This window comes from Thamnophis elegans, chromosome 1 (assembly GCF_009769535.1).
Source record: "Thamnophis elegans isolate rThaEle1 chromosome 1, rThaEle1.pri, whole genome shotgun sequence".
In the NCBI taxonomy this organism is placed as follows: Eukaryota; Metazoa; Chordata; class Lepidosauria; order Squamata; family Colubridae; genus Thamnophis; species Thamnophis elegans.
Window position 1 is genome coordinate 25180808 of NC_045541.1, and position 23413 is coordinate 25204220.

The window sequence follows — 23413 nt, forward strand, 5'->3', positions numbered from 1 at the left end:
AATGTGATCTTAACTGGGCATAAAAAAAAGAAAAAAAGGAAGTTGTCTGCACCTTTCCTTTAAGAACACCATTAATAAAAGAAAATTTAAAAAAAATACCATGCACCGGTTTATCTGAAATCAAACTTTGCTTGGTCTTTCAGTAAAAGCCCTACTAATTCTTGCCTATATCACGCGGATGTTGTTCAATGTTTTTAAAAAATGACATCCCTTTCTAGTTTTCTATTCAATTTTTTGATTGATTATCAGATCAGTGTCAATTCCTAGCAACCATATAGATTCTCTCCATTATGATCTATCTGTAACTTGGTCTTCCCAAAGGTGCATTCACTGCAGTGGTGGGATTCATTTTTTTTTACTACCAGTTCTGTGGGCATGGCATGGCTTGGTGGGCGTGGCTTGGTGGGCATGGCAGGGGAAGGATACTGAAAAAATCCCCATTCCCTCCCTATCAGCTGGGACTCGGGAGGCAGAGAAAAGATGGGGGCGGGGCCAGTGAGAGGTGGTATTTACCGGTTCTCTGAACTACTCAAAATTTCCGCTAACGGTTCACCAGAACTGGTCAGAACCTGCTGAATACCACCTCTGAGTCACTCCCACTATAACTGACTCCACCCACTTTGCTACCAGTCTTCTTCTGTTTCCTTTCTCAGAATCAGAGCCTCCTCCAGAGAGCTTTTGTCCATATTGCATAATGTGTCTGAAATATTATAATTCGAGCCAGGTCATTTGTACCTCAAGTGAGAACATTGAATCTCTCTTTAGATTTGTATTTTAAGTGAATTGGGCAGCACATGATATAAACTAAATTAAATCCACTTGATTTTCTACAGTAACGGCTGAAGCCTGAATTTTGGGGTCAGTGAAAGTACTTACTACTAACAGCAAAGTCCAATGGCCAAAGATAGTACCTATGACAACAAATTAAAAAGGATTAAGACAAAAGTGCCACGTGTCCCCTTTTTAAATAAACAAGGAACGTATTTTATTTGGCAATTATATTTAATTAATGCATTTTATTTACATAAATCATAAACCATCTCCTTTTAGCATGAAATACAGACCAAATATAAACAGAAACCTGTACTTCAATTACATGCTAAACAAAATAGATAAAATATTTTTTTTTATGGGACAATGCCTAACACATAAAGAAATAAATTAACACTTGCATATACTGCCTGTTGAAAAGTGCATCATGATTCCTGAAAATTAGAAGATTTTTTTTGTAAAGTTTAGTCTAGAAATTCCACTTAAATCAGCCAATAGTGCAACTGAGATTAAAGATTTCCTCTAGTCAGGAAAATATTACCTTGAACAATTGTGCAGATTGTGCTCTTTTTGAATGTGTATCTTCCCACCTGCTTTCAATTCTGTTTTTCAAAACCACATTACTTTGGTTCTGACAATGGGTAAAATCCTGATTGGCAATTAAAAAGAACACACAAAAAAACCCATAGTGAAATCTACATGATAGATACCAACATATTAAGGACTCAGCCAGTCTTAGGGCTTCTGAAGTGGCCATAATGCTCAATTGCTGTAAGGCAAATGTGGTTAGAGTTGACTTTTAAAAAATATATTTCTCCTGCAGGGAAAAAAGGCTTTTAACTATTCTCTGAATATGAAAAACATGGTATAGGATGTTAACTGTATTTTTTTTTCTGCTACTAATGATTTTTGCTACTGAAACCATGTAAGCTGAGCATGCAAATCCATAGGGAATTTAATTTTGTAATGGACCAGACATTTAATTTCTTCTATTAGCCAAGGAACCCGTCCATACTTTTTTTTTCTTAAATACTCATCTCGCCAGCTTTTGGAATTCTCTCCATTTTTAAATAAAGACTTCTATTATGTACAAAACTTTTTACATGAATGTAGAGTGTTCAATCTTGGCAACCTCTTGGCTACAGATCATGTCCTCTTCATCAGCCAAACACTCTGCAGTTTCCTGGGTGGTAGGAACATTGTGCATGAATGACCAAAGATCTTACGGTAGAAGAATTCATTGTTGCTTCTCTGCGGTGGCAGTGCAGTAGCAAAAAGAGGGATTGTTCTTAGGAAGGACCTTATGTTGAAGAAAAGGGGGGGGGGTATAATCCCCGGTGCTTAAGTACGCCGCGGCTCAAGACGGTGTGACATCTGCGATAAAGTCCTCTGGTTATCAATCACATTTAATTGACGGACATAACCCCGGAGATCCTGATGGTTCTTATTTGCTTGAGATGCATCAGGACCTGATGAAACAGGAATGAAGACCTATTGGTATGCTTAGTCAAAGTCAAATGTAAGCCATTTACTACAGGTAGTCCTCTACTTCCAACCATTCATCTATGAACAGCTCAAAGTTACGACGGCACTGAAAAATGTGACTTATGACTGTTTTTCACACTTACGACCTGTGCAGCAAGGGTGGGCTGCTGGGGGTTCGCAGGGATTCGGGAGGACCTCTAGCTAAATTTCTGTGCAGTTCGGAGAACCCCCAAATCACACTCCTGGCTGGCCCCGCCCATCCCTCCCCTCCCAGGAGTCCCCACATGGACCATTTTGGATGCAGGTAAGTGCAAGGCAAGCGCAGAAGCTCAGGGAGAACGAAAAACGGGCCTACCGGAGATTTGGAAGGTTTTTGGCCTCTAGAGGGTTTCCAGAGCCTGGGAAGGCTGTTTTCACCCTCCCGGAGGCTCGAGGAAAGCCCCCGGAGGTTGGGGGGGCAAAAACAGCCCCCTCATGGTGCAGGAAGCCGACTAGGCCATGCCCACCATGGCCACACCCACCCAGCAACTGGGCAGAGAACTCCTTGCTAAAATTTTTGAAGCCCACCCCTGCTTTGCAGCAGGAATCATGTGACTAAAATTCAGATGCTTGGCAACTAGTTCATATTTATGACCATTGCTGCGTCACGAGGCTGTGTGATCACTTTTTGTGATCTTCTGACAAGCAAAGTCAATGGGGAAGCAGATTCACTTAACAACTGGATTACAAACTTATTAACTGCTGTGATTCATCTAACGACTGTGGCAAGAAAGCTCGTAAGTTAGGGCGAAATTTACTTAACAAATGTCTCACTTAAGTATAGAAACCTTGGGGTCAACTGCGTTCTTAAATTGAGAACTACCTATGTTACTATTTATCAGACTTATATTTCCATTGAGACTCAAGGCAGTGAGTTACTTTATCTTAAAATTACATTAAAAATTTACACATTTAACATTATTTTGACTGATACTGAAGAATTATGCCTTATTATTTTATTAGCAGAGATAATATTTATGATCTGACAAAATGACCCCCATAATTTGAAAGCTACCTTCCTTTCTCTTCTAAAAACCTAGAAAAGCTTATTTCAGTAACATTTGATTCTACTTCTAGTTTTTACTCATTGTTTCCAATCTATGACACTATACACTGATGAAAAATTGTCATTACGACAACAGAAGTATTGCAATACTTACTGAAAGGCAGGCTCCGACAAAATCTCACTGTCTTAATAGTATTTGAAATCATGCGCTGAAAATAGAGAGGGGGAAAGTTATGAAAGGAAAAAAAAAATGAAGCATCAATTCTATGACATCCTGGATTCATAAACTGGAGCTCATTGGCACCAATGTGTTTGTGGACATTTCCACTGTTATCTATCACTCTCTTTGCTCCACTTGATACCTACCCAAAAGAAAAATCCCAAAGATTAAACTAGGGATAAACAATAAGAAATGTGGGGGACAACAAGCATGTACAAAAGCCATTTCGTATCTTGTATTCTGATATAACAATTTTGAAATTAGTCCAATTTCCCAAGGTAACTATTTTGAAAAGCACGTACTACATCTTTTCAAAAGTCCGTGTACTCATCACCAGCTCCAAATGTCTGGGAACTTTCCTTGATAAGGAAGACATTATTCATGGGAGATATCATTAATCTACGCTTTCTCTAATTGGTTCAGTTCTTTATGTGCAATTCTCTTAATGGGTCCATCATTCTTGAATGCATATACAGTATACAGTATGTAATATCCTCTTCTTAAGTGTTCTCTTCAGTGGTGGGTTTCAATTTTTTTTAGAACCTCTTCTGTAGGTGTGGCCTGCTTTGTGGGAGTGGCTTGCTGGCCATGTGACCTGGTGGGAGTGGCTTGCCAGTCACGTCACTGGGTGGGCGTGGCCAACTTGTAAAATGTGGTGAAGCTCACTTAACAACACTCTTGCTTAGCAACCAAAATGTTGACTCAGAAACTCTGGCATTTGAAGCACGCAAGTCTTAAAGCTGTCAAATTACAAGATCCTTGCACCCCTAACACTTTAGAAAAAAAAAACCAGGGATGTTCAAACTTGACAGCTTTAAGACTTTAAGGTTTAGATAGGACTCTTAGAGACAGGCAGGGCGATTGGTGAGCCAACCAATCAGTGAGCGGTGGGCGAGGCAAGCGTGGTGCAGACGGGCGGGGGGAGGGAGCTGGAACCGGTTCTAAATGGCATGGTAGATTTGTGGAACCTCTTCTATAGAAGAGCTTAGAACTGGCAGGAGCCCACTCCTGGTTCTCTTCATTCTAAATTCAAATTAGAATGCAGAATGCTGGTCACAATTTATTTATTTATTTATTTATTTATTTCTAGGAATATTTTTAAAATCCTTTGGATGGACCAGAGCAGGGGTCGGCAAAGTTAAACATTCAAAGAGCCATTTGGACATGTTTCCCACAGAAAAGAAAACACCAGGAGCCACAAAGATCCTAACCGGAAGCCCCCTATTCAATTCTGGAGCTGACCAGAAGTTCAGTTCCCCCACCATAGAGTCTCCTCCTAGTGCAGCGTACTTTTTCTCCTACCTGTCATAACCGAAAGCCCTATCAATTGTGGAGACAACTGGAAAACAGTTCCCTTGCCATAGAGTTTTTTCCTGGAGCACTGTGTTTCTCCCCTCCCCCTATGGTGCCAACAGGTGACAGAGCCACAGCAGAGGGAGGAAAGAGCCACATGCGGCTCCAGAGCCGCAGTTTGCTGACCCCTGGACCAGAGCAAGTCCATTTTATCCAGCATTACCATATAATGATAGATAGGCCAATGTTTCTGGAAATTCATGGATATGAAAATAAAAGGTTTTGCTCCGTCCTAAACATTCGATGGCTAAGAAGAAGAACAATATGGTGTTCCTTTATAGTCCGTGAGCTGATCAGGTTGACCTACATGTAATGAGGCAATTCCTTTCAAAGCACAGGAAGGGACTAATTTAGGAACACTCCACAGGCCATGCAATACTCATAATTTATTGGTAACAGTCTCTGACACCCTTAGTAACTGATAGGCAAATATCCAGAATATCCTATGTCCCTGTTAGCGAAACTATGGCATGCGTGCTAGAGGTGGCATGCAGAGCCCTCTATGTGAGCACATGTGCTTTCGCCCCAGCACAGTATGCCATAGGGTGGGCGGGTGCTGGCAAGCCATGGGCTCTTTAGTCCATCCGCTGCATCTCCTTGTGGGGTGGAGGGAGGGGGGGGGAGGGAGGGGGGGAGGGGAGAGGGAGGGGGAGAGGGAGGGAAGGGGAGAGAGGGAGGGGGAAGGGAGAGAGAGAGAGAGAGAGAAAGTGTGAGAGAGAGAGACTCGTTTTCCACAGAAAAGAAAACACTGGGAGCCAGGTAGGTGTGGCTGGGATGTGTGTGTCATATGACTAGGTTAGAGTGAGTGACATTGAGTTGTCACTCAGGTTTCATGACTACCGCCCAGGTTTCGTGGCTCCTGGTGTTTTCTTTTCTGTGGGAAATGGGTCCAAATAGCTCTTTGAGTGTTTAAGGTTGCAGACCACTGCCATAGGGTTTCCTGCCTGAGAAGAGGTTGGACTAGAAGACCTCCAAGATCTCTTACAACTCTGTTATTCTCACTATTACGGGCGATGTGCTCCCAAGTCAACACGTAATAATGGCAATTAATCATTTCTATGACTCCCCTCAGCAAAGCGACTAACGCGCCACTTCTACGCTTGGTTGCCCCACTCACCTCCTTTTCCCGGTTAAATTGCTGTTTTGGCACTTTGTGATAAATAATTGGGTTTTGGGTTGCAGTTTGTGCACGCAGTGTGTAAAAGGTTCGCCATCAATGTCCTATGCTATCAAAGCAAAATGGGCATTCTTCCATGAATACCTTCAGTGAAATGCTTTCTTTATCTAAATACTGAACAGGTTTCTTAGTCCCATATTAGCCCAAGGCAGTTCTAAAAACTATGCTGAATTCAAGTAAACATATGAACAACCTTCTTATAGCATCTAATAGGAGGCAAATTGCTTTAAATCCAGATTTAGTCGTCCTTGCGGTAAATCCATTTAAATCAATGGAATTTAAATGTATTGTCATTTCACTTGCCTTCCACCTCAGTTAAGTTATCCTTAACATCAAGGAAGAATTTTGATAATTCCTTCCTATCAGTAAAGCAACTTAAGCAAAGGTTAACTTTAAGAAAGCCGAATTCATGCATCTGTTGCACGCCATAACAAATAGAGCGGTGCCTCTCAACTCTATTTTAATTATAAGGCTGCTTCTGAAACAGTAATTTGATGTTGCAGGGGTAGTTCTTGGTATTGATTTATACTGAAGTGATAGTGGGTCTTATGATATCTCATGCATATAAGGGACAAGATAATAATAATGGAGGGATTTCTGAAAGAGCAGACAAGTACAGCATTGTATATCCACTGAACATCCATTCACTTTTATGCAGTGTTTTTTGGAAGTCGTATGAAGGAAAACTGAAGATCTAGATTCCTCTAAAACAGAATGGATAGATTAAAGTCATGGTGACTCTGGGTTTGCTTCCCCCTCCAATTATCTCCTACATCTAGCCCTCCACCCACTGTTCCAGTCCAAATCTACAGCCTAGAATCATGGCAACAGGCCAGCCACATTACCTGCTAATCCGTTTCTGGACCAGGCTCCAATATTGTTATAAATATTCATACATATCATACAAAAACTGCTGTTTAAGTCACACTTTTTGCATAATCTCTTATGTTCCAAAAATGAAAGCATGCTTGCCCCATCCTTTCCCCCCCTATAAGGATCAGTATGTGAATTCCTTTTGTTCAGATCCATAAAGCCTGAACACTAATATGCGCACATTCCTCATTTCACACCTCAAGGGTGAAGGGCCCCAGTAAATAGGAGAACCAGCAGTTGATGGCACCATTCTGAATTGGACAATCGGAGAAATTCGGCACTAAAAGTGCCCTGGGATGGCTTCTGGCTGTTTTCTGCAAAGGAGTATGGCACAGTTTTGGGGGAAGCCCTGAACTGAGACAAACCGTGTCAGCTGGAGAGCAATTTGGGGAACAATTTGGAGAACATACTTTAGCTTCAACCTCAATAATACACGGGCAAACAATAGATACAAACTCAAGGTAAACCACTCCAAACTCAATTGCAGAAATTACGACTTCGGCAACAGAGTGGTCAACGCCTGGAATGCTCCACCTGATTCCATTGTTACATCCTCAAACCCCCATAGCATCAACCTTAAACTGTTTACCGTGGACCTCACCCCATTTCTAAGAGGTCAGTAAAGGGGGCGTGCATAAGTGCACCAGCATGCCTAAAGTCCTTGTCCTACAGTCCCCATTCATTTGTACTCATTTCCTTTGTCCATGTCCATGTTTATACTTATACCTGTTGTCTTGTACATGTTTGACAAATCAAATCAATAAATAAATTTGTGCCCCTTTTCTGTCACCTCAAGATGTCCATCACTGTTCCAGCCATTTCTAAACATGTCGTTTCTCCTTTCATCTCTGCTGCTGCCTAGGGATATCTGGATTACCCAGTCCATTGAAGTGGCACAAATTTGAACTGCATTTATTTTCCCACTGGGTCAAAAAGATTTGTTGGTGTGCTTTTGCATATCTGTCAAGAATCACAAGATTCTCCTCTGCCTTAAAACGGCATCATTCTTCCTGCAGTGTCTGCCTTTGACAAGTATGGTCTTAAGTCAAAGAAAGCTCACAGTATTTAATCATTTGATCAATGGAAAACCACCTTATGATTTAAGTGCAGCAGAGTCTCCCAATATACAAACACACCACAGATGTAACACAATGCACAGGGCTGTCAAACCTGGAAGCCATCTTTTACACTGGGCCTTCAGGCCTGCCATATTTTCTACTGTGGGAAAATGGGAGGGGGGATTATATGGGGTATGGGTGATATATAGTCAAAATAACGTTCCTTTCTCAAAAAGTCAAGGACACCTTGCCCTGCAGCTGCGATGGTGTGACTGGGAGGCATCTCTCGTTTTGGATGGTGCTTGATTGGATCCTGTGATGGACATGTGGGTGCTGGGCAGGGACTTGGACTTTCATTTGGGTGGGGAAAACCTGGAAACTTTCAGATTTGGGTTTTCCCAGATGTGCCAATATGACATCTTTAATAAAATGGAATTTTGAGGAAACTGAAGCATCGGAGTCTTCTTTCTTTGGGGGTGTTACTTGGAACCCTGACAAGGGCTTTGATACAAGACACACTACAATAGAGGGCATCAGGTTATGACATAAGAAATAATACAAGACATTGCATAAAATCTAACCATGGTCAACAACAGCAATGCACTAAACCTATGCCTGAATATTTTCAGACTATAATAGTGAAGATGAAAATTATTTTATGCAATACTCTCTCTCAGAATTTGCCATATAGGCTAATTTAAAAAAATTCTTCATTAACATTTAGTGAGATCTAGAATGTGTTTTATGTCTTGAATTTTTTTTATAAAAAAAAACAGTATATGGAAAAAAAATTAGTCATCAGCATTATGAAGTGGTACAGCCTTGAATATTTGCTGCTTTTGAAAAAGATAGAACCTACAACACTCTGGTTAAATCTTGGACACAAATTGGTGACAGAGGAAAATTAAGAATGATGCCTAATCATGGAAGGGAAATTGCCTCGGCTTCATTCAATGAATAAAGCTAACCTGCAAGAGGAAATGAAGTGTCAAAAAGACATTATTCTGGATCCGTTGAACTAAAATTACTGGTTGATTGATAATGAGAAAGTTTTCTTGGCAATGGGATCTTTTTCAACTTTGAATTAATTTAACATCAGACAGCTTCTTGCTCCAATGCCTGCCCGCTAAGGCTCTTTTTCAACAGCAATAGAAACCCATTTCTATTTGCAACACATTCCAAAATCAAAGCTATTATTTTTCCATTGATTTCAGCACAATAAGGATGTCACTCATCAAAACATTTGCTTTGGGAATATGCATTACCTACCATTTTTTCAAAGTTCACCAGATTGTCAATAAAGGTCTTGTTACCTTCATATGTAAATGTCATATCTGCAATATAAAAAAATCCATATAAACAGCAGAAATTTAATTTAGGGAAAATATATACGTAAATGTCATGTCTGCAATATATATATTGCAGACATATATGTGTGTGTGTATACACACACACACACACACACACACACACACACACACACACACACACACACATATATATATATATATATATATATATATATATATATATATATATATATATATATGTTTTTGACCTTAATACACCTACTTGAAATATTTTCTTGTAAAAAAACAGTACTGTTTAACATATTTTCATAAATAGATAAGTTAATGTTTAGATATATGGAGATATTTTTCCATCTTTATGAATTGGGAAACTACAGAGACAGGATCACATGTCTAATTTAAAAAGTCTCATTTTTAAATTCATCTTTTTTTCCCTTTAGCTCATTACCTTTGATGAGTAGAGGCATAAAGGGAATAATAGGGGGTTCCAGTTTAGCTACTGTCAGTCTGTAGGCCCTATGGTTTCTTGAAGGGTCCTAAAAAAAAAGAAAAAAGACAGAAAGAGGTATTGGACAAATTCAAATACATGTAAATTGCAGCCACCTTTTCTAAAAGGAGGTTTAGATTCTGAAGTAGTTTTTTTTTTAATTAAAAAAAAAAGGGCTAACCATCTACCTGCAGCAAAAGTGGCCCTGTGGGGGTAAAATGTAACATGCTTAATTCTCTCATTTTTTTCCCATTCTTCTTTGTGCATTTGCTGATTCATCTCCATAAGCTATAAAACTAGGGTTCTGTAAAAATAGCGCATGAACAAATTTAAAGTTGGTATATCTAAAGAAGATGAAGTTTTTTAGATTTCCCAGATCGGCTGCAAGTAGGACAGACATTTTCTCAGAACAGGTTCCCTGAGAGTGTAATTTATTAGTCATATATGCTTGTTTTATCAGCACTGTTAACGGGATCATAAATTCTTTAAAGTCACACAAGGACACATCAAATGTAGAAAGTAGAGGGATTTAGAATCAAGTCCGGAAATCAAATGTATCCAGAATGTGCCATGCATAGAATTAAATCTGTATTGCCATTTACCATTAAGCTTTCAAACTCTGCATAGATCTTCTTGAACTTGCTTGGAAGTTTCTGCCAAGTAAAAAACAAAGAAAACATGGAATCCTGTTTCAAATATAGATTGCTTGATTTTTCTGAAAGCACAAAGACAGTTCAGTTGCCAGTTCATATTGTCTATGCCGACACAAAAGCATACCGTCCACCAGACCTGTTTGTAGGTGAGCAGAGTGACTCTGCCCATCTTCACATGAAGGAGCAGAGTGACTTGTTCCCAGTTCTCTAACAGGTCTGAGAGACTGAGATGGCAGAAAATCTTGTTCTTCCACCGCTCATTTACAACAAAGCAGCAGTGAAAAATACAGCAAGTTTCCTAGCAACCAGATTATAAATAGAGAACTCTGAAACTTGGAGCAGATTTAGTTGCAGACCCCAAAATATCCTGGGAAATGGAGAGCGTTTTGCTCCTTAGTTCACAGAAGTTAAACAGCCGCAAAGGAAATTAAATTCCAGTCTGGATTTTCCCATCAGCCTTCTAAGGAAAGAGCCTCTTTTCCACATTCTTGTCGCTCCCATTTTTAACCACATCCCCACGTACAATAAATCTAGCAACATCGTTTCACAGATCTTCTTGGCAATGTTTACAGGCCTACTGTTTACCACACGGTTGCACATGGTTTCTAGAGATGCTGCAGAGTGCAAGCCTAACTCACGTAATACTCAGATTTATGTTACTACCTAAATGGTGTCACTTTCCAATAATAAGTTCTACAGTAATGTAGAGCGACTAATTTGGAATATGGGATGAAAGTGCCAGCCAAGCAATCAGGAGAGTATGAATGCTAATCCTGGCTTAAGTCAGAAGGTTTACTTTGGGCCTGGAATCATCTTTCAGCCCTAGAAAATGGCAGGGACATGTCCTGACAGTCACCAGAAGTTAAGACTGACTCAAAGGCAATAAAAAACAATCACCACCACCATATAACACACCCACACTCATGTCCCATGCTGACAGAACAGTATTGAACAGCGTTCTAGGTATTTCTCTTGTTGGTTGATTATTTGCGATTAAGAAAATGGTTTCGAAGAAGTCATAGGAAAACAAGACAAGTTACCACTAAATGGCATTGACACTTTCATGCTTGTCAGAATGTAAACCTCAAGGAGGGATGAAGGCAGTGGTGCAATTCAGCCGGTTCTATCCGGTTCAGGCGAACCGATAGTGGCGGCAGTGGGAAGCTCCGCCCACCCACCTGGATGTCATCACGTCTGGTTTTTGACGCTCTGCGCATGCGTGGAAGGTTCCGTTTTTGACACTTTGCGCATGCGCGCTCACGTTTGCGAAGCAGTAACGAAGGTAAGTGAATACCGCCCCTGGATGAAGGGTTAAGGAAAGGTAGATAAAGGAGAGACCGCCTCCTGCCGATTACCTCCCTCAGATCGATTAGATCTCACAGGTTAGGTCTCCTCCGGATTCCATCTGCCAGCCAATGTCGGCTGGCGACCCCCCGGCGGAGAGCCTTCTCTGTTGCAACTCCAGCCCTCTGGAATGATCTCCCTGTCGAGATCCGGACCCTTACTACCCTCCCGGCCTTCCGCAAAGCCACCAAGTCCTGGCTGCTCCAGCTGGCCGGGGGTCCTGTGAAATATCCAGCCCCACGGAAATTGTGAATATTGTGGTTTTGTTTTTAAAGTGTTGTCTTTGTCTAGTTTTCCCCCTTTCCCTTGTCTATTGTGAGCCGCCCGGAGTCCTTCGGGAGTGGGCGGCATACAAGACAAATCAAATCAAATCAAAATCTATGCAGGTTTTACTCTGCTACTCATAGCCGATTTTGGGGTGGTGGTATTCAGCTCTGTTCCTTTAAGCCATTGAGCCAATGCTGTCCGAAGACATTTCCATGATCATGTGACCAGCCTGAGACCACGTCACAGCGCATAGCATGCAGAGAAACATAGCATACTGTCACCTGCCCACCAAAGTGGTAACTATTTATCTACTTGCATTTACATACTTTCAAGCTGCTCGGTTAGCAGGAACGTGCAAGTTATAAATAAATGCCTAAGATTAATTAAGCTCCCTGAGAGGACTTTAGAACTAACTTCTAAAGAGACACGCAGAGAACAGGAACAGACCACCTAGAAAGGAATTTAGATTTATTTTTACAAGGGACAGTCCTTTGCCTGGCCTCATGGAAATTTGTTTTTGATACTGAGGGGCTTGGCAAAGACTGCCAATTTATGTGGGAGAAAAAGTCCAACATCTAACCCAGAAAAAGTCCCTGGATTTGAGATCTGAATAGGCTGGAGTGATTTTGATTTTTCCCCACTGAAACATCAAGACTCACGGTTAGGATGATCTTATACCAAAGGCACCTGCAGAGAAATCACTCTCAATGATGACAAATGTCATTCATTTGGATACGTGGGAAGAGAAGAATCATTTTGATGCTGTTTGAAACTGCAAATTAGATCTCTTGAATGATCCACTGAAAATATCCAAAGATCCACAAGCAGACTCAAACCTACTGTACCTTTTCTCTAACACCATAAGTATAAAGTACCTATCCTGCCAGCCTCGTCTCCTTTGCTATTCTAAAGAAACAGTAACACACAAGACAGATGAAGAAATTAAATCCTTGTAGAACTGCACTCACCTCCCAGGTCATTGTGAGGCGACTCACTGCAACGTTGCTTAGTCCCATAATCAAAGCAAGGAAAGAATTCAAGTTTTTATATTCCTTACAGCTGAAAGAAAAGAAGAACGCAATTTGAGAAAAGAAAGAATTTGATATGGAAAAAGATAATAGGAAGCCTTACTTCTGTTCTGCAAATGTGTTTGATTTTGGATTGTGTTCTTCTACATCTATCTTAATAATGTACATACATAAACATACTTGAACTCAGTCTGAGAATATAAAGCACTTTTGTTATTGCAACAATAAATAGTTGTCATTGCAGTTTATTAAATTAGGTTGCAATTCCAAGCATATTTACACAGAAGCAAAGGCCGTTTGGAATTGCCAGGAAATAACAATTTAAATTAGACCTTTTGGTGTAAGCAAGTTCTTCAAATTAAACAGCCAGAAATCCTGAACGAAGAAAGGTTCTAGCAATGCAGACACATTTTTTATTTGTATTCTGATGATTTAGTCATTCTGTTTCAGTCAATAACGATCCTTCTGTTATATTATTAAAAACTCAGTCTAGAACTACCAATCACACAGATTCTCATTTGGAAAAAAGGTTCTGTTTTCAATTAAGGATATTTTAGACAATAGCCTAATATGAACATTACTTTTTAGGTATGGCGCTCATATCTCCCTGTCTGCATCAGAACTGGGATGGGTAATTTGTTGCACACGTTGTTTAGCAACACAATTTTTGTTTTGTTTCATTTTAATAAAGGTAGAAATGGATGCAGGATGATTTGGGAGTCAAACATTCCCCTTTCTGGCTTAAAATCAATCTCCACCCTCCTCAAGCATTTGAACCTTTGCTGCCAAATCTGGGCAAATTTGAAAATGTTTATGTATGGAAATAAAAATAGTTTGCCTCCAGAGGGGATGTCCCACTACTATTTTCATCCTCAAAAATCTAGAGAAGACCAATAATGGAGTAAAAAAATAATTCACCCCTAGGATGTTGCCTTCCTTCCGGGACCTTCAACTACCTGCAGACCTATCACACCATCTCCCTCCAACCTCTTCCAATTTGTGCCAGGGGATTCCCAAGATAAACCCCATACCCCAAGCTCCTTTCTCTCAATGTTTAAGCACCTAGGCTAGGGTTCGGCAACATGACATGCTCTGGAGCCGCATGTGGCTCTTTCATCCCTCTGCTGCAGCTCCCTGTCGCTCAAAATATGTGTCACAACTGCCAATATACAACACCCGCCAGCACATGATTTAGTGAGCTTTTCAACCCCCGGTAGGTTCTGTGGCTCCCGCTGTTTTCTTTTCTGTGGGAAACAGATCCAAAAGGCTCTCTGAGTGTTTAAGGTTGCCGACCCCTGATCTAGTCAGAGAGCAAACAGATTCCCAGAGTGGATTTCCTGTTCTCTCTCCTCATCTTCACTGCAGCTGCCTTAGCATTGTTGGAGTGCATTTAGCACAATGGGTCAGGATGTCACTTCCCTGAGGCATCTTGATCGCACATCAGATGCTAGATTCCATTGGCTTTGAGTCTAATCCTGCAGGATTCTTCTTAACATCCCGAAGTGAACAAGCCTGTATTTTACTTGCCCCTTATTGCTTATATAGGACGCCACTGCTCCTCTAAGCTTAAGAGATTACATTTACTACATCAATCGCGTAGTAGAAAATAACCTTTACGATTTGAATATGAACAATGCAGGCCTAAATGAGAAAAGAGAAGGGGTTTGCCAGTGTACCTAGTCAACCTAATGAGCAAATGATGAGGGTCTTGAATATATTACCATGCTTTATGAAATAAGACAATCTTACAGCTGTGCAATTTACGAAAGAGTCATCCGATCAGGGCATTTAGACACTTAGATTGAGCCAAACCGGCTTGCCTGCATGGTACAATCTCAGACTGGAGAAGCTGAAATGGAGGTGAAGAAGAACTGATGGCTATGTCTCCTCACATTTAGGTAGGAGAGAGGCTGAAATGGCAGCCGATCAACTTTGGCCTTGTCTTTCCCTTCATCCCACTCTGTGAAAGAACCTAGGAGCTGACCCAGAACTCTAGGCATGTACTTTTGTGAGTGCAGGAACTTCTGGGGGCAGAGCATTTGAGCTACTCAATTTGCCAAGGTAAATATATTTTTTAAAAAAACATAGAAGCAAACAGAAAGTTGAATTCCAAGACACCAGCACAGATAGACTAACTATAGCTCATTGTCTCAATAATAATAATGTATTTTCTATTATTTTTTTCTTATTAAAACACACAGATATATCGGCAGATGGAAGTTGTACCAACGGTTCAGTTGTATAACATTTTCGCCGCTAATTATTAAGAAAAGGAATTCACTTTTCTTCTTTTCTGTATACACTACTGCCCTCTACTGGATATAATAGAGAACAAAAAAAAATCAAGATGTATACAGTAAAAAAATATTATATATTTTGTTTCTATTGTGTTAGCTCTCAGTGCTGAGAAGGACTAAAGACACTTTCTGGCATGTTGGATATGTATTCATTATGTATAGATTTGAACGGAATTGAGAGCCAGCCTGCCACAATTACGATCAACACATAAACCAATGAAACTAACGTCCAATTGAGAATTTAGAAACTTGCCTTTTGTGATTTACTTAAACCACTGTTAATTTAAATTTAAAATGACATGTGCCGCTCTACACATTCCATCCCAAATTATTAATATAACTAAGGCCAAGCTAATGACTAGTGCAATTTTTCTCAATCTTTCCAACGTTAAGATGTGTGGACTTCAACACCCAGGCTTCCATTTCTATGTACCGTATACAGCCTGACAAATTCTGGGAGTTGGTCCACACATCTTAAAGTTGCAAAGGTTGAGACACACTGTACCCCTGCAACCTTCCTCATCTTAATATCTCCAGATGTGTTCTCCCACTGATCATCAATCCAAGTCCCTTAAATTGTTAGCTATGGATAATGAGATGTGTAGCCCAATTCATCTAGAACACGGGTTTCAAACTTGCCACATCACATTATGGTCACATGACGTATTGCGAATTTCCCCTCCCCTTTGCTAAACCAGGTGTGGGCGTGGCCAGTATGTGACACATCCAGCCAGTGGGCCACGAGTTTGACACCCCTGATCTAGAAGATACAAGGTTGAGAAGAGTGTTCTAGAACATTTAGATGTATAAAATTGAAGCACAGAGTTGTGTAAAACATTTGTGTAATAATTAATGTTCTGGGCAAATCCATCCTAACCTCAAACCAGTTCATAGGTTAACATAGACACAGGAAGACATTTTCCCTCAAGTAGATTTAGCTTAATAGCTTCATACTAAAGAAAAATAATCCATGTTTGCCAAATTTATTGTGCTTTGATGTCCTTTTTATGGTGAAGGCTCTACTGTCATCCTTGTGAGAGAGTTACCAGGCCTACTGCAATCTATTGGAGTTGGACTATACTCACTGGGCTGCTATTTTAATAAATTTCTTCAGGAGTTGAACACGCTTGCTGAGCTGGGAGCAAAGACAAATCTCTGTCACAACCCAGAACTGGATTTCATTAAATCTCCGTAAAAATAAATCCAGATTGGCAGTTGTCTTTTTAAAATTGTGCCGCCCAAATGTATGGTAAATCAGTTCCAGCTAGAAAACAGAAAGGAAGGGGAAAATGGAAGTCATTAAAAACATAAAAAAAAAAAAAAGCAATAGTTAACTTTCAAAATGTTGTGTTTTGGCTGAAAATGGCTGAATTGAATATCTTTTGGTTTGTCTTCCTTCTGGAAGGTTTTGACTCCTTCCTTCTTGATTTGAAATAAATAGGGTTTACCATTATGATTGAACTGGACAAACCTTAATTAGCAAAAGTCCAGAATTGTATTCAAACCATGATTTGAAACCATGATTTCAAATTAAGGTGTGGACTGCATTTTGGTTTACATTAATTACTGATATGGAGGTTAAAACAAATTATAGTTATTTCATACTGTGTGAGTTGCAAAGTATAGCTTCTGCTATAAAATATAGGTTTGATTGGAATTTTGTCTTTATTCCCTCACTCTCACATTCTCAATCAAGATGGATATTCCATAACTTAATAAGCAGTACTAGTTTCTCCCCATAACACAAGATAAATGTGCGACTATTGTTTAAATAAAGTAAAATTCCTATATTCAAAAACTTGCAGCATAATACAAGATTAGCTTCTTCTCTGTACATGATTTTTATGATTAAAAAAGGCATGAAGTCAATTACATTTGAAGATAAATGATTTGCATAATCATTTCACTTGTGAGTTTTTCCCACAGATTCCCCCCCCCCCCCAGCTTCATAATTGGCAGAAAATGTACAGATCTTCAATCTATCCTACCACTTTTTGATATAAATGTAGACAGTTCAAAAGCACATGGCCATTCACTCTTTTTACCTCATGAACACAGTTGAAAAGTTCCCACTCAAAAATGGTCATTTGGTATGCTAGATCTTTAGAGCTCATGAGTTCAAAAGTTCCCATTGTCCCCGTCGATGGGCCTTCTTGTTCCTGTAGTGGTATCTAGGACAAATAAGAAGATAATCCTAAGAACTACAGAACTTTGCTGTTCATCGGAATTCATGCTCCTTTTGAGATTCCCAGTTTAATATGTGACCATCCGCCACAACATCCAAGAACTGAAATGAAAGATTCTCTTCAGAGGAAATAATTTCTTCAAACATGGCAGAAAAAGCATGACCATACTACAATAGAGAAATGCACAACTTATTTTGTTGCATTATCATGTCTGTCTGTCTGTCTGTCTGTCTGTCTGTCTGTCTGTCTGTCTGTCTCTATCTATCTATCTATCTATCTATCTATCTATCTATCTATCTATCTATCTATCTATCATCTATCTATCTATCTATTCATTCATATACACCAGGGGTGGGTTTCTCGCCCCGTTCCAACCGGTTCGGTTGGAATGGGTCCGGCAGCGTCCTCGTGCACGCGTGCGGTGCACGCGTGCGTACTAGCGTCTGTGCGATGCTCCAGCTGCTCCTGGAGGATCGCGCAGGCGCTGTATGCGTCCTGCGCATGCGTGGAAGCGCAGAACTCGTCAAAACCGGGTAAGGAGCGCGGGCGGGCGGGTGGGCCAGTCACCGTTCCCGGAAGTTACTTACTTCTGGGTTCGCCGACCAACCGGTTCGCAGGGACCGCCGCGAACCGGTTGAAACCCACCCCTGATATACACAATATAACATACATTTACATTTAGGGGCATGTATATATACAGTACAACAAAAGCATACACATACTTTTAGATACACAACATTTTCATACATCAGTAAGAAAGAAATCTATTTCTATTTGCTACCTAAGTTTAAAACAATATATTTAAAACAATTAGCTAATGGAAGCATTGTTGAAAGCATTGCCAGTGCTCATGGGAATGAACATAAATCAATACCTTCCGCTTAGTTTTTAAACCATTAGACTGATTGAGGAATGCCACTTCAGCCTCAATTCTCTCTTTAATAGAGGGAAAACATTGCACACTGCTGTTGCAAGGATTACGGAGCTCAATGCATGAAAAATTAAAAACAAACTAAAATCTGTCTTTAATTTCCCTCCAGATCTTCCTCCTCTGCAAAGAAGGCTTCTATTTTCCCATGTCATTCTCAGCACTTCTTGAAACACTTCTTTTTGTTGATGTCTTAAGGCAGAAGGTAGTGCTTCCCCCCTCCCCCCCGCCTCCTTCTCCCTTCTTTTATTTTTCTATTGCTCCGCTACCTTTCTGGCTGCTTCTGATTCTTAATTTGAAAAGATTCCTTTGGGGTTTAACAGAAACATAGGAAGCCAAGGACTGCTGGAGAACGATGATTATAGAATGAAAAAAAGAGGCATATTACACGGATTCTCAGCTCCTTTGTAATTAAACCAAATGTAAGAATCAACATCTAGACCTTGAAAATATTTCCAAAATTATCTTACCCATTGGAAAAAGGAAAGAAAATGCAATTTCTTGACAAATGTTAGAAAACAAGAAATGCAATAGCAATAGCAATAGCAGTTAGGCTTATATACCGCTTCATAGGGCTTTCAGCCCTCTCTAAGCGGTTTACAGAGTCAGCATATTGCCCCCAACAACAATCTGGGTCCTCATTTTACCCACCTCGGAAGGATGGAAGGCTGAGTCAACCCTGAGCCGGTGAGATTTGAACCGCTGAGCTGCTGATCTAGCAGTCAGCTGAAGTAGCCTGCAGTGCTGCATTTAACCACTGCGCCACCTCGGCTCAGGTGCACACGAAATGTTTGCCATTTCAGTCTGCAAGCCTTTTTTGGTCTATAAAAGACTGCACACATACTAAATATTCCTATTGAGAGGTCCTTGGTGCTTTCTGAGCTTGGTTGTTTTCTTGCAGACGTTTCATTACCAACCTATTTAACATTATCAGTGCTAGTAAGGAGTGTGATTTGCTGTCAGTTTATATTCTAGTAGCTTTCCCTCACGGTGTTGGTGGGGGTGGTCTTAGAGATTCGTTGGGTGGCCTGTTTACTGTTGGCGTTTCCTTGATTGGGATATTGTTTACTTGATTGTTGGTCTGATGATAACCTTGGAGTTAATCTATGCAGATTTGGGTGCTGATTGCTGGGTGGAGAGGTGCTTGGGTCAGCTGGTTGATTGTGTCTTCTGCATAGTCTATCGTTGTTAATGTCCATGCGTCTATTGATGGCTAATTTGTCAGACTGCCCAGGCTTCTAAAAATTCCCTGGCTGGTTTTTTGGACTTGGCTTGGTCTACGATTGTCACATTTTCCCAACTGAAACGATGGTTAAGTCTGTCTACATGTTGTGAAATTGAAGAGTTTTCATTGTGTCTTCTGGTGGTTGGTGTTCATGGATGCCACTCTTCTGCCTGTTTGTCCTACATAGCGGTTGTTGCAGTCATTACATTGTATATTGTATATGACTCCTGTTTTTTTTCTTCTGGGGTTGCTAGATCTTTTAGTTTGCTTAGAATGCTTAGAAAGGCTTCAGTTGGCTCGTCCCAAAGATGCTTTTTCAAGAGGCAACGGGACTTTCTGGCTTTTCTTTGAAGACTTTTCACTTCTCATCCAAGAAGCTTCCTTTGGGACAACCATGACCTGGATGACTGAGAATCTCCCTAGACCTTTAGTTGTGGGCTATGCTGACTCCATGTGGTTGTAGTAATCGGTTGGTGATTTCTGAGATTTTCTTGATGTATGTCAGCATAATCCTTTTTAAGGTTTATGTTGGCTGTGCTGTATTGGGTTGACTGGTCAGGGACGTTTTGATAAAGTTGTGTGGATATCAATTTTCTTGGAATATGTTATAGAGATGTATATAAATTTTGGCCCTGGACAATCTGGAATGGCACCGCATGCGGTAGGACCTAAGCATAGTACACAAAATTGTCTGCTACAACGTCCTACCTGTCAATGACCGTGGCACGACAAAACCGCGCTCGACTAAAGCGCGCCCGATTAAACCGCGTCGCTGACGTCATCAACAGGGCGACAACAGCGAGCGCGGAGAAAGAAGGGTGCTTTAAATAGCGCTTTGAAAGCAAGCCGATTCAAGTTAGGGTAAGGGTTAGGTTTAGGGTTAGGTTAAGGGTTAGGGTTAGGGTTAGGGTTAGGTTAAGGGTTAGGGTTAGGTTTAGGATTAGGTTAAGGGTTAGGATTAGGTTTAGCGTTAGGTTAAGGGTTAGGTTTAGGATTAGGTTTAGGGTTAGGTTTAGGATTAGGTTAAGGGGGTTAGGTTTAGGTTTAGGGGTTAATTTTAGGTTTAGCATTTACAGCGTGCTTTTTTATCCGCACTGTTGTTGCTCTGTGATGACGTCAGCTACGCAGTTTCGGCGAGCGCCCTTTAGTCGAACGCGGTTTTGTGGTGGAACCGTCAATGACTACTTCAGCTTCAACCACAATAATACACGATCAAACTATAGATACAAATGCAAGATAAACCACTCCAAACTCGATTGCAGAAAATGCAACTTCAGCAACAGAGTGGTCAATGCCTGGAATGCTCTACCTGACTCCATTGTTACAGCCTCAAACCCCCCCCACAGCTTCAACCTTAAACTGTTTACCGTGGACCTCACCCCATTCCTAAGAGGTCCGTAAAGGGGGCGTGCATAAGCGCATCAGCGTCCCTACCATCCCTGTCCTACTGTCCCCATTTATTTGTATTCATTTCCTTGGTTGATATCCATGTTCATACTTATACATGCTATCTTGTCCATGTTTGACAAATAAATAATAAATAATAATATAATAAATAAATTTCATTTTTTCTATTGCTTACTATTGCTTTTGCTTACAATAGCAACAGCTGATGAGAAGCAGCATTTCTGATTCTTTTTGACTTATGAATTGCACACAGTCACATGACAGCACTTTATATCTAAGTACACGGACCATATTTCTTGGAAAAATAAAGGGCAACCTGAAATCTGAACAAGCTTCCTGAGGATAAAAAACAAGGATAGCTTTCCAAAATAAAGGGCCTTCTTTTATAATAAAAAGATGTACTTATAAGGGATTTCTGAAGGAAAAGGAAGGAAGATGGAACAGTTGGTATTTCATGTTTCTGTGACTAACATGATTAAAACATTACAATAAAGGTAAAGGTTCCCCTCGCACATATGTGCTCGTCGTTCCCGACTCCAGTGGGCGGTGCTCATCTCCGTTTCAAAGCCAAAGAGCCAGCGCTGTCCGAAGATGTCTCCATGGTCATGTGGCCGGCATGACTAAACGTTGAAGGTGCACTGAACGCTGTTACCTTCCCACCAAAGGTAGTTCCTATTTTTCTACTTGCATTTTTTACATGCTTTCAAAATGCTAGGTTGGCAGAAGTTGGGACAAGTAACGGGAGCTCACTCCATTACATGGTGCTAGGAATTCAAACCGCCAAATTGCTGACCTTATGATCGACATAAAAAAACATTAAACAAGTCTGAAAGAGTAATTTATTCCTGACACAGTAGTTTTAAAATAGGGAGGCTTATCTGGGTAAGAAATGTGAAATTTACACAAGCTCAAAATCTGAGAGAAAATTTTTACAAGATGTTCTATAGATGGCATTTAGATCCTAAAAAGTTGGCTTCTATGTATCCGAATGTACAGCCTAAATGTTGGAGGTGTGGTTCTCTCGATGCTACATATTATCATATATGGTGGACCTGCCAAAAGGTTAAGGCATTTTGGATAAAAATATGGTGGGTCATGCAAAATGTTTTTAAAAGAAGGATAAAGTTTAGTCCTCAGTTATTTTTACTAGGTATATGTACTGACTTTACAGTGGTAGAGACCAATTTGATTCTGCACCTGATAACTGCAGCAAGACTGTTGGTGGCGCAATATTGGAAGAAGGAAGACTTGCCTACAATTCAAGAATGGACATTGAAAGTAACAAACTTAGCTGAAATGGCTAAAATATCGGCATATCTCAAAGATCATTCAAATGAGAGATATAAACGAGACTGGAAAAAATGGATTGACTATATACAAAATAAATACGGGACTAAGAAATTCCAGTTAGCCTATGCTTAAGATCAGAAATGATTTAAACTGTTAAAAGTCAGTTCAGTAAGAAGAAGCTAAGGTCAATCCAGAATGTCATTAATTTCTTTATTTCTTTTTTCTCAATAGATTTTAGACTGTGTTAGTTAAAAATCCATACCGTGTACGGGTTCTGGGAAGTCGGGGGGGGGGGAAGGAGGAGCGGGGGTGGGGGGGTGGAGGGAGGGAGGGGTACACACATCAAAAAAAAATTGTACTTCAATGTCTTAATGATTGACAAATGATGACATATTTGTGTTTTTTTTAAAGAAAAATAAAAAAGTTCTGTTAAAAAAAAAAAACTAGGGAGGCTTACAGTTTTATTTTTCTGGGATTATGTTTCTTCCAGAATGATTTTTCTTTTGAAAGTGAACGTAAAAATGGTTCTGTACTCTTATCGTTTTACTTTTATTTCAATAGTTTCACTTAGTTGGTCAATTCCAGAGGCAGCTACATGTCCAGTTTCTTTTTATTCCACCAGAGGGCAGTGCAATCCATTCACATTTGTTTTCTTTCTCTTCTTCATGTTACTTTAAACAAGCATTGAAATATGGGCTGTTACTATCCAGAAGTTCAGTAGAAACAATCCTAGAATATATTTGGAAGAATGGAACCAAACGCTGGCTCAGACCAGACTGCATTTCTTCTCTCCTCTCTTTTCCTAGCTGTGTCATAGAGAAAAGATTGGAAACTTCTTGTTTCTATCTATGGAGCTTCTCGTTCAAGTTTTAAAGAGGCAACTGGACTTCCTTGTTTTTCTCTGAAGATGTCTGGCTTCTCATCCAAGAAGCTTCTTCAGCTCCGACTGGATGGAGGGGAATGGAAGGATTTATACTCTTTGGAGACAGCTGGTCATTTGCATTCTTTT

General features: G+C 40.2%; 1 protein-coding gene across 2 annotated transcripts in view; it reads right to left on the bottom strand.

Annotated features, from left to right (window-relative positions):
• Positions 1–1046: 1046 nt before the first annotated feature.
• The window catches only part of LOC116503317 (rap guanine nucleotide exchange factor 4-like), a 97201-nt gene continuing 74834 nt past the window's right edge, over positions 1047–23413 (bottom strand). For both annotated transcript variants that reach the window (XM_032209777.1, XM_032209694.1), the window contains 8 exons: positions 17414–17539; positions 16454–16632; positions 13012–13102; positions 10382–10432; positions 9741–9828; positions 9252–9316; positions 3456–3510; positions 1047–2240 (listed from right to left, as the gene is read on the bottom strand). In XM_032209777.1, coding sequence (XP_032065668.1) covers positions 2113–2240; positions 3456–3510; positions 9252–9316; positions 9741–9828; positions 10382–10432; positions 13012–13102; positions 16454–16632; positions 17414–17539 — 783 coding nt within the window. In that variant the 3' untranslated portion in view covers positions 1047–2112. The remainder of the gene's footprint in view (positions 2241–3455; positions 3511–9251; positions 9317–9740; positions 9829–10381; positions 10433–13011; positions 13103–16453; positions 16633–17413; positions 17540–23413) is intronic.